Here is a 27435-nt window from a genome sequence, read left to right on the forward strand (position 1 = left end):
TGTCTTCACGCAGCTGGTGTTGGTTTCTGATCAGTACTGGAGTGACTGCGCGCTGAATCTGATGCAGCACAGCTTTTAGATGATCCTCTGGAATCCGACCACAGCAGCACAGTGAGAGTTTAAATCAGCCTTTAGTCAGCTGTGTTACGTAGAGCTGTGATTCACGGCCTGCCTGTTTAGATAAACACTGCTAAGCTAGTTAGCTCATCTTGAGGTGCCCCGTCTGTGTCTATATAAGCTCAGACAGGCTAAAATAACAAAGGAGGTTAACGGTACTGAAAGAGGGAGTGAAGTGAATAAGGAGAAGAGCCGCACTGCACAACAGAACAGCTGCAGCTCTGATAACTTGTGTCAGCTCGGTAACGCTAAAGTTAGGCTGATATTGGAGATTCAGCAGAGATTCGCCTCCTGCTGCTCACAAACAACCTCCTAAAACCTCTGAAGTTACGTCTAAGTCGTGGTGAAACGGAGAACAAAGCACGCTCACTATTTTGTCAGAGTTCCTGAACTTTAGCATTTCTCCGAGTACTTTTGATCAAAGCAGGCGGAATCGCTGCGGTAGCGCCGAAGAGAGTAAGGAACCGTCTGTAAATTGCAGCTACTGTTTAAAAACGGAAGACATTCACTGAGATGAGGGGCTTGTTGGAGTTAGCTCTAAAAACTTGAAAACCGCTGACATACACAGATGATGTGAAAATCCTCAATTTAACAGAACATATTTTTAGCAGATTTAGCATACATTAGTGGACATTTACATTTACAGCATTTAGCAGACGCTCTTATTCAGAGCGACCTACAAAAAGTGCTTTGTCTATCTAGAGAAAGTATCTTTGCTAGTTACTAATAGGTTAGAGAGAAAGCCAGTCCTGAGCTCAGATACTGCTAGAAACAAAAATCGATGTTGATACATAGAGAAAAAGGAACAGAGTTAAACACAGAGCAGTGCAATACATTTCAATAAGTACAGTACAACACATTACAATTAGTTACCTAACTCAGTGCTCATTTAAGTGCTGTATAAAGAGGTAAGTCTTAAGTCTGCGTTTAAAGACCGCGAGAGACTCTGCTGTTCGGACATCCAGTGGTAGTTTGTTCCACCACCTGGGTGCCAGTACAGAGAAAAGTCTTGATGCTTGTCTTCCACGCGTCTTGAAGGATGGCGGGTCAAGCCGAGCTGTACTCGAAGCTTGAAGGGCTCGTGGACCTGCAGATTGTCTTGTCATAGCCCTGCAGCACATTCTAGTTTTAAACCAACATAACTAGGCGGAATTGTATCATGCTTTATTGAACTATTATTTAAAAATTGCTGCTACTTTTACTAAGTTATGTGATACACTGTATAGTGTATGATTTAACCCAAACCTGCTCCAACTTTACTAAGACAAGCCACAACTGTGTCAATGCAACCTGCCTTTTAATTGAATTAACTAAATCATAGAGCTTAGTCTCCTTGTAGTGATGGTACATTATTATTCCTGCAGCATAGCTTTTTAAAACTCTTAAAAACAAAATCCACCTACAGCCGAATGGCTGGTACAGTACAAACATTTTCTCTGATTTAAAAAAAAAAAAAATTACGATGCCCAACTCGGATCTATCTTGGATTGACAACCTAATAACCCATCAACTATCAGCTTTAGTGATTGCGCTGGAGTTCATTTTTTCTATTGTCGTCTGTGTTGCTGTTGTTCTTGCTGCTTTCAGTTCGACCTGCAACACTTTAAGTGACTACTGGCTTCTCTGTTAACTTTCTCAGCGTCAGTCTGAGGAAGATCTTGCGTTGTGCACCATTAATTGTGATTGCATGAATATCCCAGTTGGACATTTTGAAATAAATTGTACTGGCAGGAATGTTCAAGGTCTTTTTAAGGCTCTTTAGCATATGTATGTATATTTTAAAATAATGTCCGTATAATTTTCCTTACCTCTTTGGTTTGTTTTTAAAAATATCTTTGTTTACCCTTATGAATATGTCCTTTCTGCGTATTTAAAAGACCAAAATCAGATGACATTACCATTACTTTTGTAAATTGTAAGTGGATATATGCACTGGAAATAATGTAAGGTATGTAACAAAAACAAAATTGTCTGAATACTAGTTTTCATTTATTGTATTTACTGCCATGCATCAACATTAGAAATATTCTCTTTCTGCACTCACTGTTGCTTTCTCACTGCAGTAACCATCACTGTTTCTGAAATTAATGTTTAAAATGTCCTTTCATTACATTATTTTAGAAAGCTAGATAGTAAACAGTAAAAAAAGTCAGTTACTAGTACTACATTGTTCAAAAGCTTTGAATGCTCATTTAAACAGTCTTCTTAGCCAAGCTACTAAGACTTCTATACAGCTTATTGCTGAGCTTGTGGACTTGGGTAAAAAATGAATTTTGACCGGCTATCCCACAACCCCAATTTATTATAGGATAATCATGAAATAACTTTAATAAGATAGAGTCTACAGTTAAAAATATCACATGAACACCTCACTAAACTGCTAAAAGGACATGAGTCAATTTCATTGAAAATGTCAGAGAGAACCTTGTAATTCTAAGGCAAAGATTTATTATGGAAGGTGCCCCAGTGCAGACAGTGACAGACTTTCAAGTACTGCAGCCTAAATACCCACAATGGGAGAAAAGCTTTTGGGTCTTAATCAATAGCGAAATCCTTCTGTTGCTTTCTAAGAGTCAGTTATATTTATTTTCAGATAATTAGTCATCTGTTTAGATGAGCCCATGGCTGTGAAATGTAACCACTCAAAGAGGTTTCAAGGATCGCATAATTTATTATGCTCTGAAAATGTCTGTTCCTGACTTGGATTAAAGCCTAATAAGTCAAAGAAGCTCTAAGATCTTCCCAAAAAAAAAAACCCATGTAGCACAATTAATATTACAGCTCTTTACAGACCTCGTAAAGCGGAGGATCCAGTAAGATTTGGTGAAAAAATTTACATTTATAGGATCAAACGTATCAAGTTTGAAATAATTTTTCTAACCATAGGGCATGAGGGTGGCGGTTTGTGAAAAATCCTGGTAATTAAAACCTGGTAAAAAAAAATCCAGCTCTGGAGTTTCCAATATCAGCATGAGGACACAATTTCAGTGGTCTGTATGTCTGTTTGAAGAGTTTACATGATTGACTTCTCCAGATCAGATTGAATTTTATTTCTGATCTGGAAAAGTCAATCATTACACTTTCTGCCAGTTGTTGTAAGTGGCATGTTCATGATTTGGATGAGACTACATTTGTTGCACTGCATATTGAGTTTGTCTTCCAGAAATGAATGATGTTCTATTTCAAGTGTACTTCTGCCTTTTTAAGCTCTTAAATGGGCTTCCCCTTAGGACATTCCACCAAGAGGAAGATTAAGCTTCTGAAACAAGTGATATATAAAACTATGGCATCTAAAAGATGTTCTGGTACTCAGCAAAGGTCATCTGGTACCCTCCACATGAGCACATCTCACAGAAAAACGCAGAAATGCAGCAAGAACAAAACTTGTCACTGCTTGAAGTGTGGAAAGCATTTTAATAAACAATTATATCTCAAAAGACACCAGTGCATTCACACAGGAGAGAGGCCGTATCACTGCTCAGAGTGTGGAAAGAGTTTTAATTGCCAGAGTTCTCTCCAACGACACCAGGTCATTCACATAGAAGAGAAGCCGTATCACTGCTTGGAGTGTGGGAAGAGTTTTACTGAACAGAATTATCTCCGAGAACACCTGCACATTCACACAGGACAGAAGCCGTATCAATGCTCTGAGTGTGGGAAGAGTTTTAATCGACGGAGTAATCTCCAAATGCACAAGCGCATTCACACAGGAGAGAAACCGTATTACTGCTCTGAGTGTGGGAAATGTTTTAGTTACCTGAGTCATCTCCAACGACACCAGCGCATTCACACAGGTCAGAGGCCGTATCTCTGCTCAGTGTGTGGGAGGAGTTTTACTGTACAGAATCATCTCCGAGATCACCAGCGCATTCACACAGGAGAGAAACCGTATCACTGCTCAGAGTGCGGGAAGAATTTTACTCGACAGAGACACCTCCAAACACACCAGCGTATTCACACAGGAGAGAAGCCGTATCACTGCTCAGAGTGTGGGAAGAGTTTTAATCAACTGGCTTATCTCCGACGACACCAGCGCATTCACACAGGAGAGAAGCCGTATCACTGCTCGGAGTGTGGGAAGAGTTTTGCTGATCTGCGTAATCTCAGAGCACACCTACTCATTCACACAGGAGAGAAACCGTATCACTGCTCACAGTGCGGGAAGAATTTTAATCGACAGACTACTCTCCAAAATCACCAGCGCATTCACACAGGCGAGAAGCCTTACCACTGCTCAGAGTGTGGGAAGCATTTTACTCTAAGGAGTACTCTCCAAAGACACCAGCGCATTCACGCGGAAAAGAAGCTGTAACGTTGTTCAGAGTGTAGGAAGTGTTTCAGGAGTTCAGAGACTGAAGACTTACAAATGCACTAAGAGCAGTGGTGGAAATGGGCAGTAATGAGTGTAACCATAACACATTCTGGTAATAAAAGTCTGCAGGGAATGGTTCTTCCAGCCCAGATTTCAAACTGTTTTCAGGGGAAAACCACCTCTTGTTGTTTTATGCTGATTCTAAAACATGAGCCTAAAATGAAACGTAATTTGCTGTGCTGAACACAGTCAAGGCTACAGCTCATACACCCAATGAAAAGGTGTGGTACTTCAGATTCCTCCCAAAATTAGTTTCATTTGTAATATTTGTTGAAAACTCCAAATTGAGCTCCAAATTCAGCAATAATGTCTTGTTTACTTTCTAATTTGGTATATCTAAGCTAGTGTTTCTTATTCAATGATAAAAGATTTGACAGTGTGCTTGGCACGTCAAGTACTGCTTTTGCTCCTTTGATTGCTACATTAACACATTAAGCTAGTGCTTGTTAGAATGAAAGTGCTACTTTGTGTTCCCTTTTAACCTTTGAAATTGTTATGATGTATGTTTGGAATGTTCTTACTGAAGACTTTAACAAAGGAGATGTGACCCTGAAGGCTGCAACAGTGAAGTTTTTGCTGTGGTGGGCAGAACTCTACAGATTTGTAAAGGAGACAGAGAAGTATGAAGAATTGCAAGACATCAAGCTCTGTGAGTGACATTCTGGTGACCTCTCCTCAGTATGGCCTACACATGCCTGTTCTACATGGCATACAGTCGCATACAGGCCTGCTATGTGCTTAATTTTATCCACCTGTTTGCAATGGGTGTGGCTGAAACACTTGAAGTCAATAATTAGGAGGTTTGTCCCAATACTTTGGTCTATATAGTGTGTATATAGAAATACGATAGACAAAATGTTTGACTTTCAGTAATGAAACCATGCTCAGTTTTGTTCCTGAACCAATCCATTGCAGTCTGCATTGCAATAGTGTTGATTTGTAGTGATGATTCAATATGTGTATATAATTGTGGATGTAACTTGTCTAATTTACATAAAATTTGAATAAAATTCCTCCCACCGTATTCCGTCTCTCTGTTTTAAGGCACACTTTACATGTGGAAATGATTGTTTGTTTCAAACAATGTAACAGTCACTGCCCACATACTTCACTGCTTTCTTTACGTTGTCATGGATGTTAAGCAAAACATCTGCTAAAGAGCAGTTCAGAGTCTGGATTTAAACTGTGCTGCCCCACATTCATGTTTATCGCTGTTTAAAACATAAATAAATGTCACATAGATCATGTCAGCTCTGGCAGTCTTTGCCAGAAGTGGTCAAGATCTGTTTTGAGTTGTGGGCCATACACACATTTTTAATATGTGGGCCACTTTTGGCTCACATACAGTTTGTCAGTGCTGACCATAGGCCAGAGGTACCATATCTATGCCAGAAGTGGCCCACATCTGCATGCTAGCTGGGTTATGTCTTTAATCTGTTTTGAACAGATTTCTACATGCTAGAAACCGACTTTTAATGCAAAGTGTTTGGTGTGCAGTGGCCTACAGCACAAGAGATTATGTTGACAGAACATATCAGACTGTGACTAACATTAGTTAACGTTACATTATTGTTATCTGTGGTTGTAGTAGCTGGTGCTAATAACTTAAATGAAAGTAGCTTTAAATCCAGCCGAACATCTGTAATATATTTTTCCACAGGTATCCTGTTTATAGAGCAATCAGAAGAGGTGCAAATGGCCAGATATGAGGTTTATTTTGACGACACAGGAAGTATTTTCCTGAGGGCAAAATGTCTACATTACTGAAGTTCGAAGAAGTAAAACATCTAAAAGTGCATTTTCAGGTTGAAATTCTTGAGGTGAGATTTGGTATGTTTGGTATATTTTTCGTTATATTTTCTCCAACAAGTTGTTTAATATCTACTATCAGGTCCTGTTCAATCCCGCCACTTTTCAGCCCAAAGTTGAGCCCGTGCTGTTACCCAATCAGAGCGCTGGAGGCGGGGCTTGACTGAATACGGGTGGCTTTTAAAATAATGACCGTTCCACCCATTTCAGTGACCGCGTGGTTCCAGTGTAAAGCCGATTCAGGCCAGGTGGTGGCGCTAATTCTGTAACTCTTACTTTTTCCAACTGCGCTAAAGTGGAGAAGCAGAAGATTGCGTTGTGGTCAGCAGTCCACGCGCTCAGACAGTGTTGTTGGAGGAACACAAACCAGAGCTGAACTATTGAAGGTAGGAATCTGTCCGACACTTTAACACTCATTGTTCTTCATTCACTCTGAGACAAACAGCTGGAGACACATCTGATTTCTGGAAATAAGATCTGATGGCTTTAAAATAGATCAGACACACAGAAGCAGCTTCATTTAGACAGAGCTGAGTAATGTGAGCTGCTGGGCCAGAAGATTTGGTTGATAATGTTTTCCTAGGTGGGTTTGGGAAAACATAGAGCAGTTTGTTTCAGATGTATTCATGATTTATACTGTATCAGCTATATGGAAATCTAGTCAGTTAATTTATGTTAATGTACTTATCTAGTAGGTTAAAAAGCTGTTTTTTTTGTTTTCCCTCCAAGAAGCTTTGTGGTTGTGGGTTTATCTCATAAGCTTCTGTTCTTTTATGTTCCAATGTTATCAAGTCAACTCCTTCATTTTTAAACAAACTTTAAAGACAAGTCCTTTATGTGCATGACTATCTGCTCCACTCTCAGTTTGAACGCATAAAGCAGATCTTATCAACCTTTAACTTATAAAACAATGTGTAAAAACAGGTCATGCCATATTAAACGTGTAGCTGTAATTAATGGGATGGGGGGGGGGTTAATGATTGGTAGATTAGGAGCTGGTAGGAGTGTCTTTGATGGGTGTTTGAGGTCTGTTTATCCCAGACCACAAGCTTTGCATATTTTGTGCTTTCCCTCCTTTAACACTCACAGTCCAGTCTTTAATCAGTTAAATTAGGAGTGCTAGATAAGAGATGGTATACAAATGTGGATAGTGTAGAATTGACAAAAACCCATCAACTACCAGCTTTAGTGATGGTGCTTCAGTTCATTGCTTAGTGTTCTCAGCTTTAGAAATATTCTCTCTCTGCAGCAGCTGTCTTTGTTGTTGTTGTTGTTTTTCTGTCTTCGTCATGTTTGTGCCTCTGTCTCACTGTCACTTTCTAACTACAGTAACAGCATTTCTGAAATTAAATGTTTAAAATGTACTTTCATTACGTTGTTTAATAAACTAGATAGGTGATCTTACTACTCTGCTTAGCTAATTAAACTGAATATTAGTTAATCTAATCAGCATCTGTAGCAAGGTGTCTGGCTACTCTGTCAACTGGTCAATATCCAAGTTTCTGCCCCTAAACAAATTTAAGTGGGGTGCTGAGGTCTGGGACATGCAGCTCAGTTTATTAAGTATCTTGGTATTCACATCTCCCCAAACCAAACTGTGCCCCTCTACTGCAAGAGAAGGAAGTCAATCTAGAAAGATGGAACAAACTGTCCCTATCTTTAACTGGCCAAAAACCCCAAATTAAAATGAATATACTCTCTAGCTACTTTCATCGTTGGACAACTAATAACCCATTAGACAATCCCATAACATTCTTGGAATTATTAATTTACACTTATATGTGAAAGCCACCCCTGGTCAAATGACATGGTTTGTCGATTTTCTTAATTAAAATTAATACATCTGCATGAATTAGACATAAGTATTATATATTGCTGAAAATTTGAATGCAAAATAACCATTTATAAATACCTCTGGTTTATCTATGAATTGTTTGCAAACTTCAGATGTTGATATTTGTGATTAGATCACCGTTCAGGTTACCTTCTGATGATTTTCCATGGAGATGATTTTTGTGCAACAAAACTGCATCACTTTCCTTTGCCAGCCAAATCTTCCTGCAGCTTTTTGGCAGTGAGGTGGGGGTTTTGCTTTGCATAACTGGGCAGTGCACAAGCAGTTTTTTCAGAGATAATTCTTGGTTTTCCAAATCTTGCCCTGACTTTGCTGTTTTTAACTTTCATTTGTTAATGTAATTTCTGACAGTGAAGGTTTATTAGCAGGAAGTATTCAGATATGTTATGTTCTTTTCTTTTATGAGAGTCAGTTGTCTTCAGTTTCAGATCCTCAGCCATTTGTTTAGATGAGCCGATGGCTGTGAACTGTAAGCACCCTAAGAGGATTGAGGGTCACATAATTTTTATGCTCTGGAATTGTCTATACATGGGCCTAATAAGTCAAATTAGCTCTGAGACCTTATGCAACAAAATCTAAAATATGCATGTAGCAAAATAACAACCTTGTAAAGCGGAGGGTCCAGTAACATTCACTGGAAAAATGTATATAGGATTAAACATATTGAGTTTGGAATCATTTCGTTTACCACAGGAAATGATGGTGGCGGTTTTTGTATACTGCCAGGATTTTTTGCCATTGAGGAATTCAGCTTGGCCCAAGAGTTTCCAGTATTGGCATGATGATATAACTAAGAAAGGCTTATATTTCTATTTTAAGAGTTTGGGTGATTAGGTGGTTTTTCCACATCAGTTGGAATTTTATACTTTCTTCACACTTTCTGCCAGTTGATGTAAGGGCAGCATGATTTGCATCATACCATATTTGTTGCATTGCACATTGAGTTTATATTTTGTTCTTCCAGAAACTAATGATGTCCTGTTTCAAGTATTCTCCTGCGCTTTCCTAAGCATATTCAGCTTAAATATGCTTCCGTATAAACATCAGGGCATTACACCAAGAGGAGTGTTAAGCTGCTGAAACAAGTGATACATAAAAATATGGCATCCAGAAGACATTCAAGTGCTCAGCCAACATCACGTAGCACCCTCCACATGAACCTGTTTCACAGACAAACACAGAAATGCATCAAGGAAAAACTTCACTACTGCTTGGAGTGTGGAAAGAGTTTTACTCGACAGAGTACTCTTAAAACACACCAGCGCATTCACACAGGAGAGAAGCCGTATCACTGCTCAGAGTGTGGGAAGAGTTTTAATCGTCGGAGTACTCTCAAAACACATCAGCGCATTCACACAGGAGAGAAGCCGTATCACTGCTCAGAGTGTGGGAAGAGTTTTACTCATCGGGGTTGTTTCAAAGCACACCAGCGCATTCACACAGGAGAGAAGCCGTATCACTGCTCAGAGTGTGGGAAGAGTTTTAGTGTACAGAGTCATTTCCAAATACACCAGCGCATTCACACAGGAGAGAAAGCGTATCACTGCTCAGAGTGTGGGAAGAGTTTTATTCGACAGACCACTCTCAAAGTACACCAGCGCATTCACACAGGAGTTAAACCATATTCCTGCTCAGAGTGTGAGATGAGTTTTACTCAGCACAGTCATCTCCGGCAACACCAGCGCATTCACACAGGAGAGAAGCCATATTTCTGCTCAGAGTGTGGGAAGAATTTCAGGCATTCCAGGACTTGGATGACACACAAGTGCATTAAGAGCAGTGGTGAAAATGGGTGTTAATGAGTGCAACCACAAACATGCCAGTAAAAGTCTGCAGGGAATGGTGTTTCCAACTCAGATTTAAAAAATCTGGATAACTGTATCTAGAGAGAAAATCCACCTTTTTTTTTGTTTTATACTGTTTCTAATACATGGGTATGAACTGATCCTGATCCATGAACTGTATGCTGTGTGTTCAGAGTGTTTTTGTTGGGGACTGTAATAAAAGAGAGATGACCCTGAAGACTACAAGTTTTAATGAAGTTTTGCCGTGCAGGGCACAACTGAACAATCTTGTAAAGGAAACGCAGGAGTACGAAGAACTGCAATATATTAAGATATCTCTACCTCTTCTCATCGTGGCCTACACATGCCTGTTCTACACGGCATAAATTGCATACAGGTCAGACTACAAACCATGAACTTTCCATTCTGCTCTTCAAAACCTTTAAGGACTAATGTTGGTGTTGTTTGTGCCGTTTGACATATCTCCAATCTGTTGTACCAGACGTGGTGGTGACCAATGCTGCAGTAGTTTGAAATAGGATATATTTATCATTGTAGAACTGGGTGAAAGGTGACTATTTGGGGATGTTCAAGACCTTGGGTGTGACCTGAGAGTCACTCTTGCTGATGTCATTGGGATGTGCACGAGAGACCCTGGCTTTGTTGTCTGAGTCAGTCATTGGCTATATGTTTTGTTTCTGAACCAATCTATCTCTGCATTTTATTGTAAAGATGAATCAATATATGTATCCAGTTCTGAATATAGATTGTCTGCTTTACATATAAATTGCATAAAGGTATAAACACTTTGACCAAGTCTGTGTTAGGTGGGAAGACCCCCCCCCACTTTTCTGTCTCTCTTTCTTTTTCTCTTTTGCTTTCTCTATACTTTTTAGACTGCAGATTTTTTCCCTAAACTTTTGTTTAGTTAAAATTCACGTGAGCTTATGCGTGTTTGTGCAAACATGCTAATTTTATTCTTTTAAGAATGTCCCTGTAATCCTGAAAAACATATTATTTTCTTATTAAATTGTATAACCTTTTTGTCATTTGAAATTCACTCTGTGGTCTTCTCTTTAGGTTTTGGGATATAACGCATCGTATAAATTATATCTGGGCACATTCCTTTATATTATCCACATATGTCTCTAAGTATGTTACATATACACGGATTATGTCATAGTGAGTAACATTTAACAGACTAGACACAGACTATAAGGATTGTTTAAAAAAAAATACAGTACGTAGAATAAATAGTAAGATATTTGATATAAAAGAGCTAATGTAAAAGCAGCTAAAGAGTTGAGAGTATATAAATTGAAAATGTATATGGGTGTGCAGAGTCTAAGGTAGAAAACTACATAACTTATAACTTACAGTATGTTACACAATGATAAGAACATTTGTAAAGGTGTATGAATAAGCAATGTGGTTCAGAGGAGCTATACAGAAAGGGAGGTTTGTTGGTTGTACATAGTGAGCATGTGCTTTAGCATTTCAGCATATTATGTTTGTTATTTTTAAAGAAAATTTCCTGTTTGTATTTGTTTTGTATGAAGGTAATTAGTGCTACTTCATATTTGTGTCAGAGAAAAGAGACTGAAGCTGTAGTTGGCGTGTTTGTGTTTGTCTCTGTCAGTATTTCAGCACCCAAAAAGAAGAAACACTGCAGTGAGTGATGAACTGCATTTGCAGTACGAGTTTATCATTTTCTTCCAGAATGATTGAGTTGTGGATGTAAGTCACTCATGAAAAGCTGCAGTGGTGAATGTTGTGATCTAGTGCTCTCTCTCTCTTGTACAGTGTGCAGATGCAGCTCTGCAGGATCTTTCACTACAAAAGCAGCATTACTGTCAGTTAAAGACTTTTATTAAAATAAGTTTGATGATACAAAGAACTACCAGGGGTGTCCAGTCTTATCCACAACGGGCCCGTGTGGCTGCAGGTTTTCATTCCAACGAAGCAGGAGATCACCTGATGACTAGTGGCCTGTCAAACTAATGACATATGTATCTTACATATCTTAATACTACAATACTTCCTCCTGTGCTTTTGTGTACTAATATATTCACTCACTTTAAATTCTGATATTATTTCTCTATTTCTGCCTAATCTATTTAATGGAAAGCTTTTAGGATTTATTCTAGGATTCTGGCGCTGCTCTCAGCTCACTGGAGTAACTGTTTATTTCAGTTTAGACGCTCCAGCCTCCTAAAGCCTGTTGTTTTCTCAGGGAGGTGGAGAGCTGTAGAAGAAGCAGTTCAAATGCAAAACGCTGAAGCAAAGCAATCTTATGTTTACTATAAGTGTGTTCAATAATATAAATGCAATTTAGCTGCAGATACATCTACAAAATGATTTTAGTAGCACACAACTTTATACATTTGGAATCATTTGAAGAAATGTTAACGTGTCCACGCTGACAGATGATTGTAAAATGAGTGAGAAAGCTGTAGAGCACCAAAAGCAATGTTTTAATCAATTACGAATTCATTCCATTTGCAAAGTGGTGATCAAATCTGAATCAAATCCTGATACAGATACTGAACTCTGACCAGGTATTACTATAAATAGATAATCAAACAATTATTCATTTAATAACTTCTGGTTTATGATTCAGATTTTAAAAGGGACAATTAAAACTATGGAAAGGGAAAAGAGAGAATGAGGTTAAAAAGAAAAACTGTGTCAAAGGATACATGTCTGTTTCTCCATGGTGCTGCTCCAGATGTTTCTGGATCCTCTCTCGGAATCATTCTCCTCATAGAAATGAAGCTTCCCTCAAACGACAAACTTAAATAAAATCACAAACAGGTTGTGGAAGTAATGTGATATACACTGTATGGACAAAAGTATTGGGACACCTACCCATTACACCCACAGGAGCTTTTATGGATCCCATTCTAAATCTATAAGTATTAATATGGAGTTGGTTTGCAGCTCTAACAGCTTCCACTCTTCTGGGAAGCTTTCGACAAGATGGTGGAGAGTCTGTGGGAATTTTTGCCCATTTATCCAGAAGAGTATTTGTGAGGTCAGACACTGATGTTGGACGAGAGGTTCTGGCTCACAGTCTCCGTTCTAGTTCATCCCAAAGGTGTTTGATGGGGTTGAGGTCAGGGCTCTGTGAGGGCCAGTCAAGTTCTTCCACACCGACTTTATGGAGCTGCTTTGTGCGCTGGGGCTCAGTCATGCTGGAACAGAAAAGGCCCTAGTACTTTGACAAAAACTATTTTTTTAATTAATAAACAAACGATCATCTATCAGTTTTCTATCAAACAAGTGTCACTGCACATGTGGGAGTCTAGTACTGTGGGCGTGACAGAACTTATAGCCTGTTGTAATTATATTAATAAAGAATAGACAGTTTTAACTACCCCCTGAATAGTGCATTGTGTCAACTCAAACCCACAGTGAAATGAAATCAGCAGACCCTCTCCTGTCAAAACATGGCCTGTTTTCTTCCTTCACTTTTGTAAAGGATTGCTTAGATTATGACTGACTAATCTAAACAATACACTGAATTAAAATCATCAGGTTTTCTTTCTTTCATCACTTTATTTGGGTTTTTTAACTACTATTTGTTTCTTCATTGCAGTTTTATTTGTGGTTGTGTTGGTTGTGTGTATTTGGTTGTGTGTGTGTTCACTAAATGTAACTGCTGAGGCCTTTTTTACTTTTTTGAACTGGAGCCCATAAAGTCCCAGTAATGCCCCTGGAATCATCATCTTAAACCTCTTAATCCAACTAGGGTCATGGTAGCAGTTGGAAGACCAGAGAACTCCAGTTGACCCTGTCCCCCGCAACTTCCTCCAGCTCATTCTGGGAACCCTGAGCCAGAGATATAATCCCTCCAGCCCACCCTGGGAGGGATTATATGTGGGTGTGTGTGTAGGGAGAGAGAGAGATTTAGCCTTATTCACTGATATTCATGATGTGTTCCTAAACAACTTTAGAACTGTTCAAATGTTTGTGCTCAAATGTGTGTAGATTTTATTTCTTACCCAATATCAAATCCCAAATAAGAAAACACCGTGTTCAGTTTTGTAAAAACTGCGAAATGGGTTTTAAAGAGAAATTTCTTTAAGAAGAAGAATGGTTGGTGAATGAGGCCCTTTGTCCAAGGCATGCCACGTTCATACCTTGAGATACTCATATATATGCAGTGATGCTTGTTTATATAAAACATAAAAAGTACATAAGTGTATTAGAACATTTCAGAATTTAAAATATTGATGGGCGTTTTGCTACAGTTAACTAAGAGGCATCACGCGCTTGAGTCTTTTATTTTGAAAAGCACACTTTCGGTTACCGTCAGTCTGAGCTCGCTAGTGTTGTTGTCTTCACGCAGGTGGTGTTGGCTTCTGATCCATACTGGAGTGACTGCGCGCTCAATCTGATGCAGCACAGCTTTCAGATGATCCTCTCCTGCTGGAATCCGACCACAGCAGCACAGTGAGTGTTTAAATCAGCGCATTTAGTCAGCTGTGTTATGTAGAGCTGTGATTCACGGCCTGCCTGTTTAGATAAACACTGCTAAGCTAGTTAGCTCATCTTGATGAGTCCCATCTGTGTCTCTATAAACACACACAGGCCAAAATAACAAAGGAGGTTAACGGTACTGAAAGAGGGAGTGAAGTGAGTAAGGAGAAGAGCCGCACTGCACAACAGAACAGCTGCAGCTCTGATAACTTGTGTCAAGTGTAACGTTAAGGGACCGTCTGCAAAAAGTGCGGGTACTTTCTAAAAACGGAAAACATTCACAGAGATGAGGAACCATTTTAGTTTATGAAGACTTGAAATCTGCTGACATTAACTTGCATGCACATTGTCTCAGTAAAGTTAGAGTCTTTCTTTTTGTGTCACACAACTTTGTGAAAGTAGCTTCTGTTTTCTAAACAAAGCAGGATACAGTTCCACTAAATTGTGCTGGTCAAATTTCTCGAAACTGGAATGTGTTGCAGGGTTGTACCAAGGCAATCTGCAAGTCCACTATATGCATGTTTAGACTGCCAAAAATAACCATTTGTTAAAACTGAGGAAGTTCTTGGATGTTAGTTATTGATTTTTATGTCTGTGTATCCACTGTTATCCACAGTTAGGGGATTTAAGGATTGGAGGTGTATGGAAATGGAGTGTTTTAAAAACAAAAATAGCCAAAACACAACATATAGTAATATAGTAACTATAAACAGTTATCCAGCTCTGAACATGGTTCAGTCACCAAGCAGCTCATTAACACTGAAAGCGTAAATCCCAGAAATCAGCAGATAATATTGGTCGTTTTGGTCATTATTGCTCCCATGTGCAAAGCAAGATAATATTTTAGATTCTTTTAATTATAGCATTAAGTATTTTGTTTACTGTCTCGTCTTGCAGTCAAATCACTACAGGACAAACGTTTTCTGATCTGATATCCAAAAAACATGATGCCCAACTCATGTAGGATGCATGTAGGATTGATAACCTAATAACTCATGTGCTACCAGCTTCAGTGATTGTGCTGCAGTTCACTGCTTATTATTTTCTGTGTAGCTGTTGACGTGCAAGTCTTTTGACGTGCAAATCTTTAATTCACTGCTGGCTACTCTGTTACTTTTCTTATCATCAGTCTGCGGAAAATCTTGCACTGGTTGTGGTTCTGTGAATATTACAATTGCATGTTATCAAAGCATTTTGACAAGCATGTTTAAGGTCTAGTGCACTGTATTTCACACAAGTGTTGCTTAATAATGATGTCCCTGAGAAGTTCAGGAAGCTCCTTCTCCTTCACCATGATTGCTACTCGTTGTTGCAATTTCTTGGAAAAAATTCACACATCTTTATATTGATACTAGGTGAAATTTGCACAAGAATGTTATGATTTTGCAATATCTATTTTAATTTTATCCAAGACTTATATGTATGTTTTACTGTAGTGTTTAAATATATTTTCCCCTATTGTTTTTTTTCAAATATATCTTTTTTCATGCTTATAAATACATTTTTTTGCATGCTTATAATATCAAAGCTAAAAGATATTACCATTACATGTGTAAATTTTAAGTGACTGTATGCACTGAATGTGTATTAGACATTCAAATTCTTTGAATACTTATTTTTATTTATTGTAAAAATACTTATTGAATACTTATTTTTACTTATTGTATTTACATATGAGCTAATAGTTAAGATGGATATTACAGCTGAAAATCTCAGATTGCTTTCTCTCATTCTCAGTCACTGACCTACTAAGCTCACAGGACAAAAATTAGTCATCTTTGACTGAAACATACTTAATATTGTGTATTATCTCTACTGGCTGCAATTCAATTTAGCATGGACTGGACAAGTTTCTGGATGTAGACGACATCAATGTTCAGCCACTCTTGCATCAAAAAAAATTCGCAGTTTGGCCAGATTTCATGGGTGCCTTCCCTGGCGTCTTATTCGTTGTTCCAGGTAGTCCCACAGGTTTTCAAGAGGATTCAAATCGTGGGATTTTGCGGGCTGGACCAGATGTGTGAATGATCCTTAATGTTCATCATGCCAATCACTCACATTTGCAGGTGATAGGAATGTTATGTTCTTCGGTAAGATGATGAGCAAAAGGCACAACCTGGTTGTCCAGCAGCTCCATGTCAGCACTGTTGTTAAAATTTAATGTCACCTCAACCAAAGAACCTATTTCCTTGTAATTAAAACACCCCTAGAAGCATCACAGAGCCTCCAGTTTGAACCACACCTTGCATGCAGTCCTCACTGAAGGCTTCTACAATGCACACAACACCGAGCATCATTCACATACAGGCACAAACCAGATTCATCTGACCAGATAACATATTTCCAGTCATGAACAGTCCACTGTTTGTGTCTCTTTGCCGACTGTAACCGGACAAATTTGTGAGCAGAAGTGAGCAAAAGCCTCTTGCGTGCCGCTCTGCTGCATATGTTCATGGTATGCAGTTCCCCTGCGAAGAGTTCTTTCAGAAAATGGTTGTGAAGAACTTGCGTTGACTTCTAGAAGCAAGTCTTGCCTGGAAGCGAAGCAACATTCACTGCACTGTACCACCTCTTCTCAATCTGTGAATCCCATCGCACATCCCGCAGGTATTTACAACCCGGTTATTCTCATGCAACGCCATCTGCAGGAGCCTTACTACTAGTTAGAAGTTACTACCACCTTAAACATGCAAGGTGACTAATTTTTGGTCCGGGGAGCTTATTTTGTGACAACATAAATGTAAATTCATTTTTACTCCACTCTATAATTTATTTCTGTGTGTTCATCATATCATTAGTGTTAATATTGTATTATCATTGTTATTGTTTTGTTATTGTTCTTTATCTGTACGGTGTCTTTCTCTGTCTTGAAAGGTTTCTATAAATGCAAGCTGTTTGCAAACTTTAGATGTTGACATTTGTGATGAGATCACAGTTCAGGTTACCTTCTGATAATCTTTCCATGTAGATAATGTTTGTGCAACAATGCACAATAGGCTGGTGCACCACTCTTCCAGTGCCAGCCAAATCTTCCTGCAGATCTTTGTCAGTGAGGTGGGGGTTTTGCTTTGCAGTCTAGAAGAAGTTTCTTCAGAGATATTTCTTGGTCCGCCAGATCTTGCCTTGACTTCAATAGTTCGCTCCTTCTATATCTTAATGCCATTTCAGACAGTGAAAGTTTATAAGCAGAAATTATTCAGATATATTTTATATTCTTCTCCTGCTTTGTAAGAGTCAATCATCTTTAGTTTCAGATACTCAATCAGCTGTTTAGATGAGCCCATCACTGTGAAGTGTAAGTAAAAAAAAAAAAAAAACTGAGTAACAACCTTGTAAAGTAGATGATTCAGTGTACATAGGATAAAACGTAAAGAGTTTGGAATCATTTGATCCCAGTCATGTTTGCCATTGAGAAATCCAGCATAGCCCCTGAGACCAACTTCAGTGGTCTGTATGTCTGCTTAAAGAGCTTGAGTAATTAGGTGGTTGTTTTTTCTATCCAATGGAATTTTATTCTTCCTTTACATTTTCTGTTAGTTGATGTAAGTGGAGCATTCATGATCAGACTACCTTCGTTGCACATTCAGTTTATATTTTCGTTTTTCTTCTTCCAGAAATGAATGATGTCCTGTTTCAAGTCTTCTCCTGCACATTCCTACTCAGCTTAAATATGCTTCCGTAAATACATCAGGATATTCCACCAAGAGGAATGTTAAGCTGCAGAAGCAGTTGATTATATAAGAATATGTCATCCAGAATCTGTACCGGCGCTCAGCAAACGTCATCTGGTACCCTCCACATGAACACATCTTGCAGACAAATACAGAAATGCAACAAGGAGAGAAATCACTACTGTTTGGAGTGTGGAAAGAGTTTTACTCGAAAGAGTACTCTCCAACGACACCAGCGCATTCACACAGGAGAGAAGCCGTATCACTGCTCAGAGTGTGGGAGGAGTTTTAATCATCAGAGTACTCTTCAAGAGCACAAGCGCATTCACACAGGAGAGAAGCCATATCACTGTTTAGAGTGTGGGAAGAGTTTCACTGTACACAGTACTCTAAAAAAACACAAGCGCATTCACACAGGAGAGAAGCCGTATCACTGCTCAGAGTGTGGGAAGAGTTTTAATCAACAGATTCATCTCCAACAACACCAGCTCATTCACAGAGGAGAGAAGCCGTATTACTGTTCAGAGTGTGGGAAGAGTTTCAGGCATGCGAATACTATGACGACACACAAGTGCATTAAGAACAGTGATGGAAATGGGCAGTAATGGGTGTAACCATAACATATTCCAGGAGCAAATGGAGAATAGTGTTTCCAGCACACATTTCAAAAATCTGGATATCTGTTTTCAGATAGAAATCCACCCTTTGTTGTTCTACGTTGTTTCTAATACATGAGCGCAAAATGAAATATAGTTTTATTAATAATTCTCACAATATGCAGAACAAAATTGAGAAGCTCCACATTCAGTAATAAAAAGAGGTTCAGTACTTAATAATTAAGTATATCTAAGCTAGTATAGTGTTTCTGTTGCAATGATGGAATTTTTTTTTGACAAACCTTTGACCGTGTGCTTGGCTCCTTGAGTCCCTCTATTGCTCAATTGATTCCTACACGGCAGCGGATGGTTCAGGAGTTTGAACTGGGCGTCTCCGGCATTGTGGAACTGGGTCAAAAGTTGACCTTTTGGGGACATTTAAGGTCTTGGGCCTCAGTGAGAGTGACTCTCGTCAGTAGGATGTGCATGAGGGACACTATCTTATGACTGAAACTCACCTATTTGCATTATATGTAAACTACTTTGGCAAAGTTTGTGATAGGTGGGGACGACACCTGCAGGTGCTCTCAACACTTTTCCTCCTATCTCTCTTTCTTTCTTTCTTCTGCTCTCTTTCTCTCAGTCTCTTCTCTCTCACACTGTTTTAGCCTGCTGCTTTTTTAGCTTTTCTTTAATGAGGCCTTTAGCCTATAAAGGGAAGGTGTTTTTGTGAACATGCTAACATGTTGAGTTTACTTTTCTCCATTTTCTTTATTTATTCTTTTAATTTTTTTTTTTCATCTGCCTGTAATCCTGAAAAACATTTTATTAAATTTTGTAATCTATTCTTTTAAAATTCACTGCGTGGTCTTCTCTTTAGTTTTTGGGGTTTATCACATCACAGAATTTGTGTTTTGTTACACTGCAGCTCTTATTGGCAAAAACTTGAAAGAGTACTAGCGAAAGGAAAGTATATCATGTGCATAGAGTGGACTTTCCAGAACTGGAACTGGGAACTTCTGGTCTAAATAAAACTGAAAACAGTGCTCCAGACAGCATGAGTGTGAATAGAGCGTGATGAGGCACGTGGTCATATTCATGATGAAGTAATTCTTTCTGCAGACCTTTGTGGTCTAAACAGTAAATTATTTCAGTCAGAAGGGCCATTGCCATTGCAGCAGCTTATGGCCAGGGGGTTTGTGTGGCAAACGTGCAAAATGAAATAATTCTTAAAATTAAAAAAATATATGCTTTATATCTGTGTCAGTAATTAATTTTTCATAATAGGATCTTTGATTTAGGCATGTAATGTATTTGAATGCCCTTTAATGGTCAGAGAATTCTTCTCTAGGCCAGATCTCACACAGTTATTACTTACAATTCTTTGTGCTGACTGTTCATTCAAACTGAACGTGATTATTTTGCACATTGTCATTAGATTTCACATTTGTATCTCTTTAAGATTCCTCACTACCCGTCTAACAATACAGAAAATGTAAAATTCTATTCAGTATAATACATTTTTATTACAGCAAAAATATGGAGTGTCTGAATATGTTCGTCTTCATGTTATTGTGTAAGTGTTTGCATAGGGCTATAATTATACACATTTTTGTGTTTGATTCAATGTTAGATTCTGAGGTCAAGATTTAATTTAATTTTGAATGTTTTGTGTGTTAAAGTGTCTTGATTCTTGAAGAGTTCTAATTGTATACTGTGCAGACTGGTTGAGCTTAAATGGAAAAAAGTTCTTCAGTATAACATTTTACAACACCTGCCATGCTGACCTCTAACAACCCCCCACAACCACAACCTCCAGAATTTGAAGCTCTCCAGAAATAAAATCCAGACATTTGAGAATAGGTGTGTCAGTAGCTTAAGCCCCGCCCTTCCCCATGCACTTTAATCTGATTGGACGCACTCAGGTGATTTCCGCAAAAGACTGTAAATGGAAAAACTCTCATAAGAGACCAAGAGGTGTGTTGGTGTTACAGTTCAATAGTGCAGTGTGTTATTTCATGTTAGTACAATCTGTGTTAGCTAAAAGTGTTAAGAGCAAGATGAAAATGGATTTATATTAACTTACAGGTGATTTATGATTTATATTTTCCACAGACAAATTCAGACGCTGAGATTTTCAGATTCAGGGACTGATTTTCAGCAGAAACTTGGATAAAGCTTTGCTAATGGGTAAGTGCATATGGGAGTGTACCAGTGTTTTGAATTTGATATTGCCAGCTTCACTGCTGCTATATTCCAAATTGATACCTCATGCAACAGATTAATCGGAATAAAAAACAGCTTTGTGGTCTATGTATATTTGCAAGAAATTGATCTTTGGTTACACAGAAGCTCACAGTTGCACAGTAACTGACAATAGATGTTCACACTAATATTGTAACATAGAAGATTTCTTAAAGTTTGGATTATGTAACAGCATCAAATGTAAACTAGAGCTCTTTCTGTGGGTAGTTGGAAGAAACAGAAAACATGAACTAAAATAGTCTGTAATAACTGAACTAACACTGCTCCCTTAACAAAATACATTTTTTGTGAGAGTCATTCCACACCAACTTCGCTTTGCACTCCCAGTGCATGTCATGGACTTTCTTGAAAATAAAAAATGAAGGGTGCTGCTTTATCATCATGCTCCTGACTATCCACTGGTTTGCCACCTGCTGCTCTTCAAGCTGATTTTATTATTTTTTTCAGTCTCCTGAAAAGTCTTTCTGCCATTTCTCATGGCTGTCTAGCTCCTCCTGTTATTTCTTGTGGCTCATGTCCTCCTCCCACCACCTCTCATGGCTGTCATTGGTGTCCAAGGGACAGGCGCCTGGCAAATGGTGTTAGCTCAGTTATTCTAAACATAGTATTTCTCCATACTCAATGGGTTAGGACCCATATTAATATCAGAGACAGCAATAGATATATCTATAGATATGTCCATGCATTACTGAGAGACCTCCTCACAACAAGCATGTTTGAAGGCTTATTTGCTGGTGGCTCTAAGTATGCCATCTTCAGCCACACTTAGGCTCCATAGATTAGGGTGGCTTTAAGCATTCAAGCTTATAGACTACTTTGGGGAATGTGAATTAGTCTGTATTACGTAAAGACGCTTGTTGTTGCAAGATGTTTTGGAAGCTGCTATGCTGGCACACCGTGACATAGTTTACAAGATGTTCTGGATTTTGGCATACCTAGAGCCTACATCAATGGGGCAAGGGTATTCTTGAAGAAGCCATACCTAAAGCCACCTAAATCTATGGATGGCTGAAGATGGCATATTTAGAGCCACCAGTAAGCAGGTCTAAGTATAGATGAAGAACCCAGATGGACTTGTATTCAAATATGCTTGTTGTGGGAAAGTCTCTCTGTAATGCTTGGGCATATCTAGAGGTGTATTTGTTGTTGTCTCTGATAAGTGTCCTAACCCATTGTAAGTATGGAGGGGGCTGAGTCTGGAATGAGCGGTCTGGAGGTGCTGTAAGCTTAATTCCACAAGAGACTGATGAAGGAAGGTGCCCACTTGACAACCCATGTGAAATGCTCATGAGGGTATCTTGTAGTTGTAGTTGTTGTTGTTGTTGTTGTTGTTGTTAGTATTGTTAAGTACCAGTCTAATGGTCATAGTGCGCCCTGTTATGTTATACCTAGGCTAGATTGTTAGGTATGAGTACTTGCATGTGACAGTGAGAGGTCCCCCACCAACAGCAGAAGGAATTTAACATATTTTTCTGTGTATAACTGAAATGGTGCACATAATGGGAGCAAGATGACATCATCTAGTATGCAACAAATCAAGCCATTGCAAGCTGTAACTTGCAAATTTCCTGAACCCTGAACCCTCCTGAACCTTGAAGTCAGCAAAGTACAAATATCTACCTATGAAATAAAACCACTAAATGTAACATTACAACCAGTTAAAAGTAAAAAAAAGACCAAAAAAAGTTATTTTTAATGAATTAGTTATTTTTAATGAATTAGATAATGAAGTAAAATAATATCTGTAGTTGTTTTACATATTTGCAATGAATATTAACATCTTCCCATAAACAAGTTCAAATCATCTTTCTTGGGAAGGATGTAGAGTCAAAATATATTGTATTTATACCAAAATATAAAGTGAAGCTATATTTAGCAAGATCTGTGTCACTCAGTGTTTTATGCAGGACCAAATAACTTCTAGATGTGATATAACTATTTTAATACTACAAAGAATTGAAATCTGGTTGCAAGAAACTGAAAACTAGTGAAGATATTAATTTTTGAAAATTAAAGATTTTTGTTGGGAAAAAAAATATTTTTAGAATTTGATTACTGTGAGACATTTAGCAATAACTCTTTCTATGAATACACCTTGCAAATTATCCTTAGAGTTTCTTGGGTGTTTAGTACAAATTTCAACCCAGTCTAGAGAAAAGGGTCAAACTTAAAAATTTCATAATAAAAAAGCAGTTGAAGTAGAGTTACAGGTTTTTACAAAAACCTCTGTATTTTTCATGCAATACATTATATGGACAAAAGTATTGGGACACACCTCTCAATCATTGATATCAGGTGTTTCATTCAGTCAGGTGTATAAAATCAAGCACCTAGCCTTTACACACACAGAGCGAGTCACTGAGTGCTGAGGAGCATAGTGCATAAAAGCCACAACAGCTCTGCTGACTCAATAACCCAATAACTGGCTTTAACATCAGCACAAAAACAGTGCGCCAGGAGCTTCATGGCATTGGCTTCCATGGCAGAGCAGCTGCATGCAAGCCTTACATCACCAAGCACAATGCCAAGTGTCAGAGAGTATGGTGTAAAGCACGCTGACAGGATCCACAGTAAAATTAATACAATTAGTTTGTTAGTTGTATGTATATCTGATCAACACATGAACAACTTGAGAGTTAAATGAGAGAATGGGTGTAGTTGTCACCAGAGAGACTCTTGCTGCTGATTTTATAGAGATATGGTAGTGTGAAGCCATGCTTGTGTCGACACACCCTGTGGACATGGGTGTGAACAGCCACTTAAACCAACCTTCCTGAACAGGGCTGTTTAGACAGGGTGAGAAGGGTACTGTACAGTACTGCTGTACTTCTTCATTATTGTGGTATTTGGACCTAAGCATGCCACAGATGCTTCATTGAGACCCAAAGGAACTGTGTTAACTTGTGGAAAAAGGGTAGAAAATGTCACCTTTAATGTATGGAAGGCATTTTCATAGTTGTATACAAATAATGTAAGTGGAAATGCATCCTCTGAATCAATGGATGTGTTGATGTGCTTTTTACTTCGGAAAAGTAGTCAGATCTCATCTGGTCCCCGAAGTGAAGTGTGAAAAGAATCCAGCAAACTTTAACCAGATATGATTTGAAACACAAAAATACACCAATCAGGCATAACATTATGACCACTGCCTTGTTTCTACGCTCATTGTCCATTTTATCAGCTCCACTTACTATATAGGTGCACTTTGTAGTTCTACTGTTACAGCCTGTAGTCCATCTGTTTCTCTGCATACTTTGTTAGCCCATTTTACCCTGTTCTTCAGTGGTCAGAACTCCCCTGGACCCTCACAGAGCAGGTACTATTTGGGATGTGGATGATTCTCAGCACTGCAGTAACACTGATGTGGTGGTGGTGTGTTAGTGTGTGTTGTGCTGGTACAAGTCGATCAGATTCAAACAGTGGAGTTTTTAAACACTGTGTCCACTCATTGTCCACTCTATTAGACACTCCTACCTTGTCAGTCCACCTTGTAGATGTAAAGTCAGAGACGACAGCTCATCTGCTGCTGCACAGTTTGTGTTGATCATCCTGTAGTCAGTCGTCACAGGACGCTGCCCACAGGACGCTGTTGGCTGAATATTTTTGGTTGGTGGACTATTCTCAGTCCAGCAGTGAAACTGAGGTGTTTAAAAACTCTGTCTGATCCACAGATTTACAGATCACTGTTTTCATTTTAATTTAACATATTGTCCCAAGTTTATTCGATTTGGGGTTGTATTTGAAGAGTTTTGGTGACTAGGTGATTGGCATTTCCACATCAGATGGAAGTTCATTTTTTCTTTACACTTTCTGCTAGTTCATGTGCAACATTCATGGTTTGGATCAAACTATGTTTCTTGCATTGCACATTGAGTTTATATTTTCTTTTTTCTTTTTTCAGAAATGAATGATGTCCTGTTTTAACTGCACTTTTCAACCCAGCTTAAACGTGCTTCTGTAAACACATCAGGATATTCCACCAAGAGCAACGTTAAGCTGAAGAAATAGATTAAATTTATAAGTATGATGTCAAGAAGACGTTCCAGTACTCAGCAAACGTCACCTGGTAACCTCCACATGAACACATTTCACCAACGCATTCACACAGAAGAGAAGCCGTATCACTGCTCAGAGTGTGGGAAGAGTTTTAATAATCGGCGTTACCTGAAAAGACACCAGCGCACTCACACAGCAGACAAGCCGTATCACTGCTCAGAGTGTGGGAAGAGTTTTAAACATCAGCATTATCTTAAAGTACACCATCGCAATCACACAGGAGAGAAGCCATATCACTGCTCAGAGTGTGGGAAGAGTTTTAATGATCGGCGTTACCTGAAAAGACACCAGAACATTCACACAGACGAGAAACCATATCACTGCTCAGAGTGTGGGAAGAGTTTTAAACATCAGCGTTATCTTAAAGTACACCATCGCATTCACACAGGAGAGAAGCCATATCACTGCTCAGAGTGTGAGAAGAGTTTTGGTGATCCGAGTCATCTCAAAAGACACCAGAACATTCACACAGACGAGAAACCATATCACTGCTCAGAGTGTGGGAAGAGTTTCAATCATCAGCGTTATCTTAAAATACACAAGCGCATTCACACAGGAGAGAAGCCGCATCACTGCTTACAGTGTGGTATGTGTTTTAATTATCGAAGTTCTTTCCTACGACACCAGCTTGTTCACACAGGAGAGAAGCCGTATCACTGCTCACAATGTGGAAAGAGTTTTAATCGTAAGAGTCATCTCCAAGAACACCAGCACATCCATACAGGCGAGAGGCCGTATCACTGCTCGGAGTGTGGAAAGAGTTATAATGACAGGAGTACTCTCCAAAAACACCAGCACATTCACACAGGAGTTAAACCATATTACTGCTGGGCGTGCGAGAAGAGTTTTACTCAGCAAGGTAATCTCCAGCGACACCAGCTAATTCACACAGGAGAGAAGCCGTATTTCTGCTTGGAGTGTGGGAGGAGTTTCAGGCATTCAAAGACTATGACGAGACACAAGTGCATTAAGAGCAGTGGTAGAAATGGGCAGTAATGAGTGTAACTTTAACACATCCCAGGAGTGATGTGTGCAGGGAATGGTTTCCAGCCTAGATTAAAAAAATCCGGAAAACTGTTTTTAGAGGGGAAATCCATCTTCTGTTGTTTAACACTGTTTTTAATAGCTAAGCTTAAAATGAAATTGAGAAGCTCCGCATTCAGTAATAAGATGTTTACTTTGTAATTTAGTGTAGTGTTCCAATGATGGATGTTTTGACAAACATTTGACAGGCTTCTTCATACCTACACGTTAACTAGTTAATTCTTGTTGCAATTAAATTGCCACTTGTCTTCCCTTTTAATGTTTAGGACATGTTTTTGTATGCTATATGTTCAGTGTTATCATTGAGGACAGTAGTCAAAAATTATCCTGAAAACTGCAACAGTGAAGTTTCTGCTGTGGTGGGCACAACTGAACAGCTTTGTAAAGGAGACACTGGAAGGCATTAAGCTATCTGAGTGACGTACCAGTGCCCTCTCCTCAGTACGGCCTACGCGTGCCTGTCCTATACGGCATAAAGTCGCATACAGGCCAGACTATAATTCACCTATGAACTTTTTGTTACTCTTTTTAGAGATTTTAATGATTGTTGATGTTCTTTGCTTGAAGAGTGATTGTTTCTTGAGAAAGATGCTGTGACATATGTTGAGGACTTTATGCCTGTCTCCCATCAATCCTACCAGACATGGCGGTGGCCAATGGCACAGGAGTTTGAACTGTGTATCTCCATCATTGTACTCCTGGTTGAAGGGTGATTATTTGAGGATGTCAAGAGCCTGACTGAAAGTGATTCTTGCTGACATCATTAGACTGTGTATGAGGGACACTATCTTTGTTGACTGAATCTGTTCAGTTTTGTTCCTGAACCAATCCATGTCTGTATACTACTAGTTTTGATTTGTAATTATGAATCAATATGTATGTGCAATTCTGTTTTAAAGATTGTCTAATTTACATGTAATCTGTATAACTCTATAACAATTTTGACCCAATCTGTGTTAGGGAAGACACATGCAGGTACTTACCACCCGCTCCCCATCCGTCTATGTATCTAACTATCTACATATTTGTAATGTGGTGAGCTGTGCACCCCATTAACAGCCTCAAACAAACTTCTAGTACAGCCATCAGGAGTTATGGACATGATTATAAAATGTTTCTTACCTGTATTCCTTTGATGAGCATCCTTTAGGGGATGCCGGCGAGAGCAGGGGCTCTTCTTATCCCAGTCAGACGGATCAACCAATGCAGGGTGGAGGGGTCCACTCTCGTGCGGGTCCGGGAAAGAAAAGGAAAACATGGTAGAGTGTAGTTCGAGCATGTGTATTTACTTGTGTATATAGTGTATATAGCGTTTTCTTTCCATTTTGTTCAGTGTTTTGTTTGTTCGTGTCCCGCTATTTAATAAAGTCACTTCTTGCACTTA

At 38.9% G+C, this 27435-nt stretch overlaps 2 protein-coding genes across 3 annotated transcripts; both read left to right on the forward strand.

Moving 5' to 3' along the window:
- On the forward strand, positions 1 to 11385 carry LOC118803463 (gastrula zinc finger protein XlCGF26.1-like). Its single transcript, XM_036563952.1, has 3 exons — positions 1 to 111; positions 3281 to 4427; positions 9357 to 11385. Exons 2-3 carry the CDS (start codon positions 3332 to 3334, stop codon positions 9950 to 9952), a joined length of 1692 nt encoding a protein of 563 aa, XP_036419845.1. The 5' UTR covers positions 1 to 111; positions 3281 to 3331; the 3' UTR covers positions 9953 to 11385.
- LOC118803452 (zinc finger protein 239-like) lies at positions 6574 to 27435 on the forward strand. Of its 2 annotated transcripts, XM_036563936.1 has the most exons (4): positions 6574 to 6684; positions 14289 to 14392; positions 20802 to 20876; positions 24853 to 27435. In XM_036563936.1, the coding sequence occupies exon 4, from the start codon at positions 24975 to 24977 to the stop codon at positions 26001 to 26003; it is 1029 nt and encodes a 342-aa protein (XP_036419829.1). In that variant the 5' UTR covers positions 6574 to 6684; positions 14289 to 14392; positions 20802 to 20876; positions 24853 to 24974; the 3' UTR covers positions 26004 to 27435. The 2 variants fall into 2 exon arrangements, with proteins under 2 accessions (XP_036419829.1, XP_036419830.1); XM_036563937.1 differs by lacking the exon at positions 20802 to 20876.

This window comes from Colossoma macropomum, unplaced genomic scaffold (assembly GCF_904425465.1).
Source record: "Colossoma macropomum unplaced genomic scaffold, Colossoma_macropomum, whole genome shotgun sequence".
Classification (NCBI taxonomy): Eukaryota; Metazoa; Chordata; class Actinopteri; order Characiformes; family Serrasalmidae; genus Colossoma; species Colossoma macropomum.

Bases quoted from the DNA above. Each gene is read 5' to 3' on its own strand.
- LOC118803463 (XM_036563952.1), top strand. From the start codon at position 3,332: ATGGGCTTCCCCTTAGGACATTCCACCAAGAGGAAGATTAAGCTTCTG. The intron at 4,428-9,356 runs AACGTTGTTCAG...AGGAAAAACTTC, and splicing joins TCACGCGGAAAAGAAGCTGT to ACTACTGCTTGGAGTGTGGA.
- LOC118803452 (XM_036563936.1), top strand. From the start codon at position 24,975: ATGATGTCAAGAAGACGTTCCAGTACTCAGCAAACGTCACCTGGTAAC.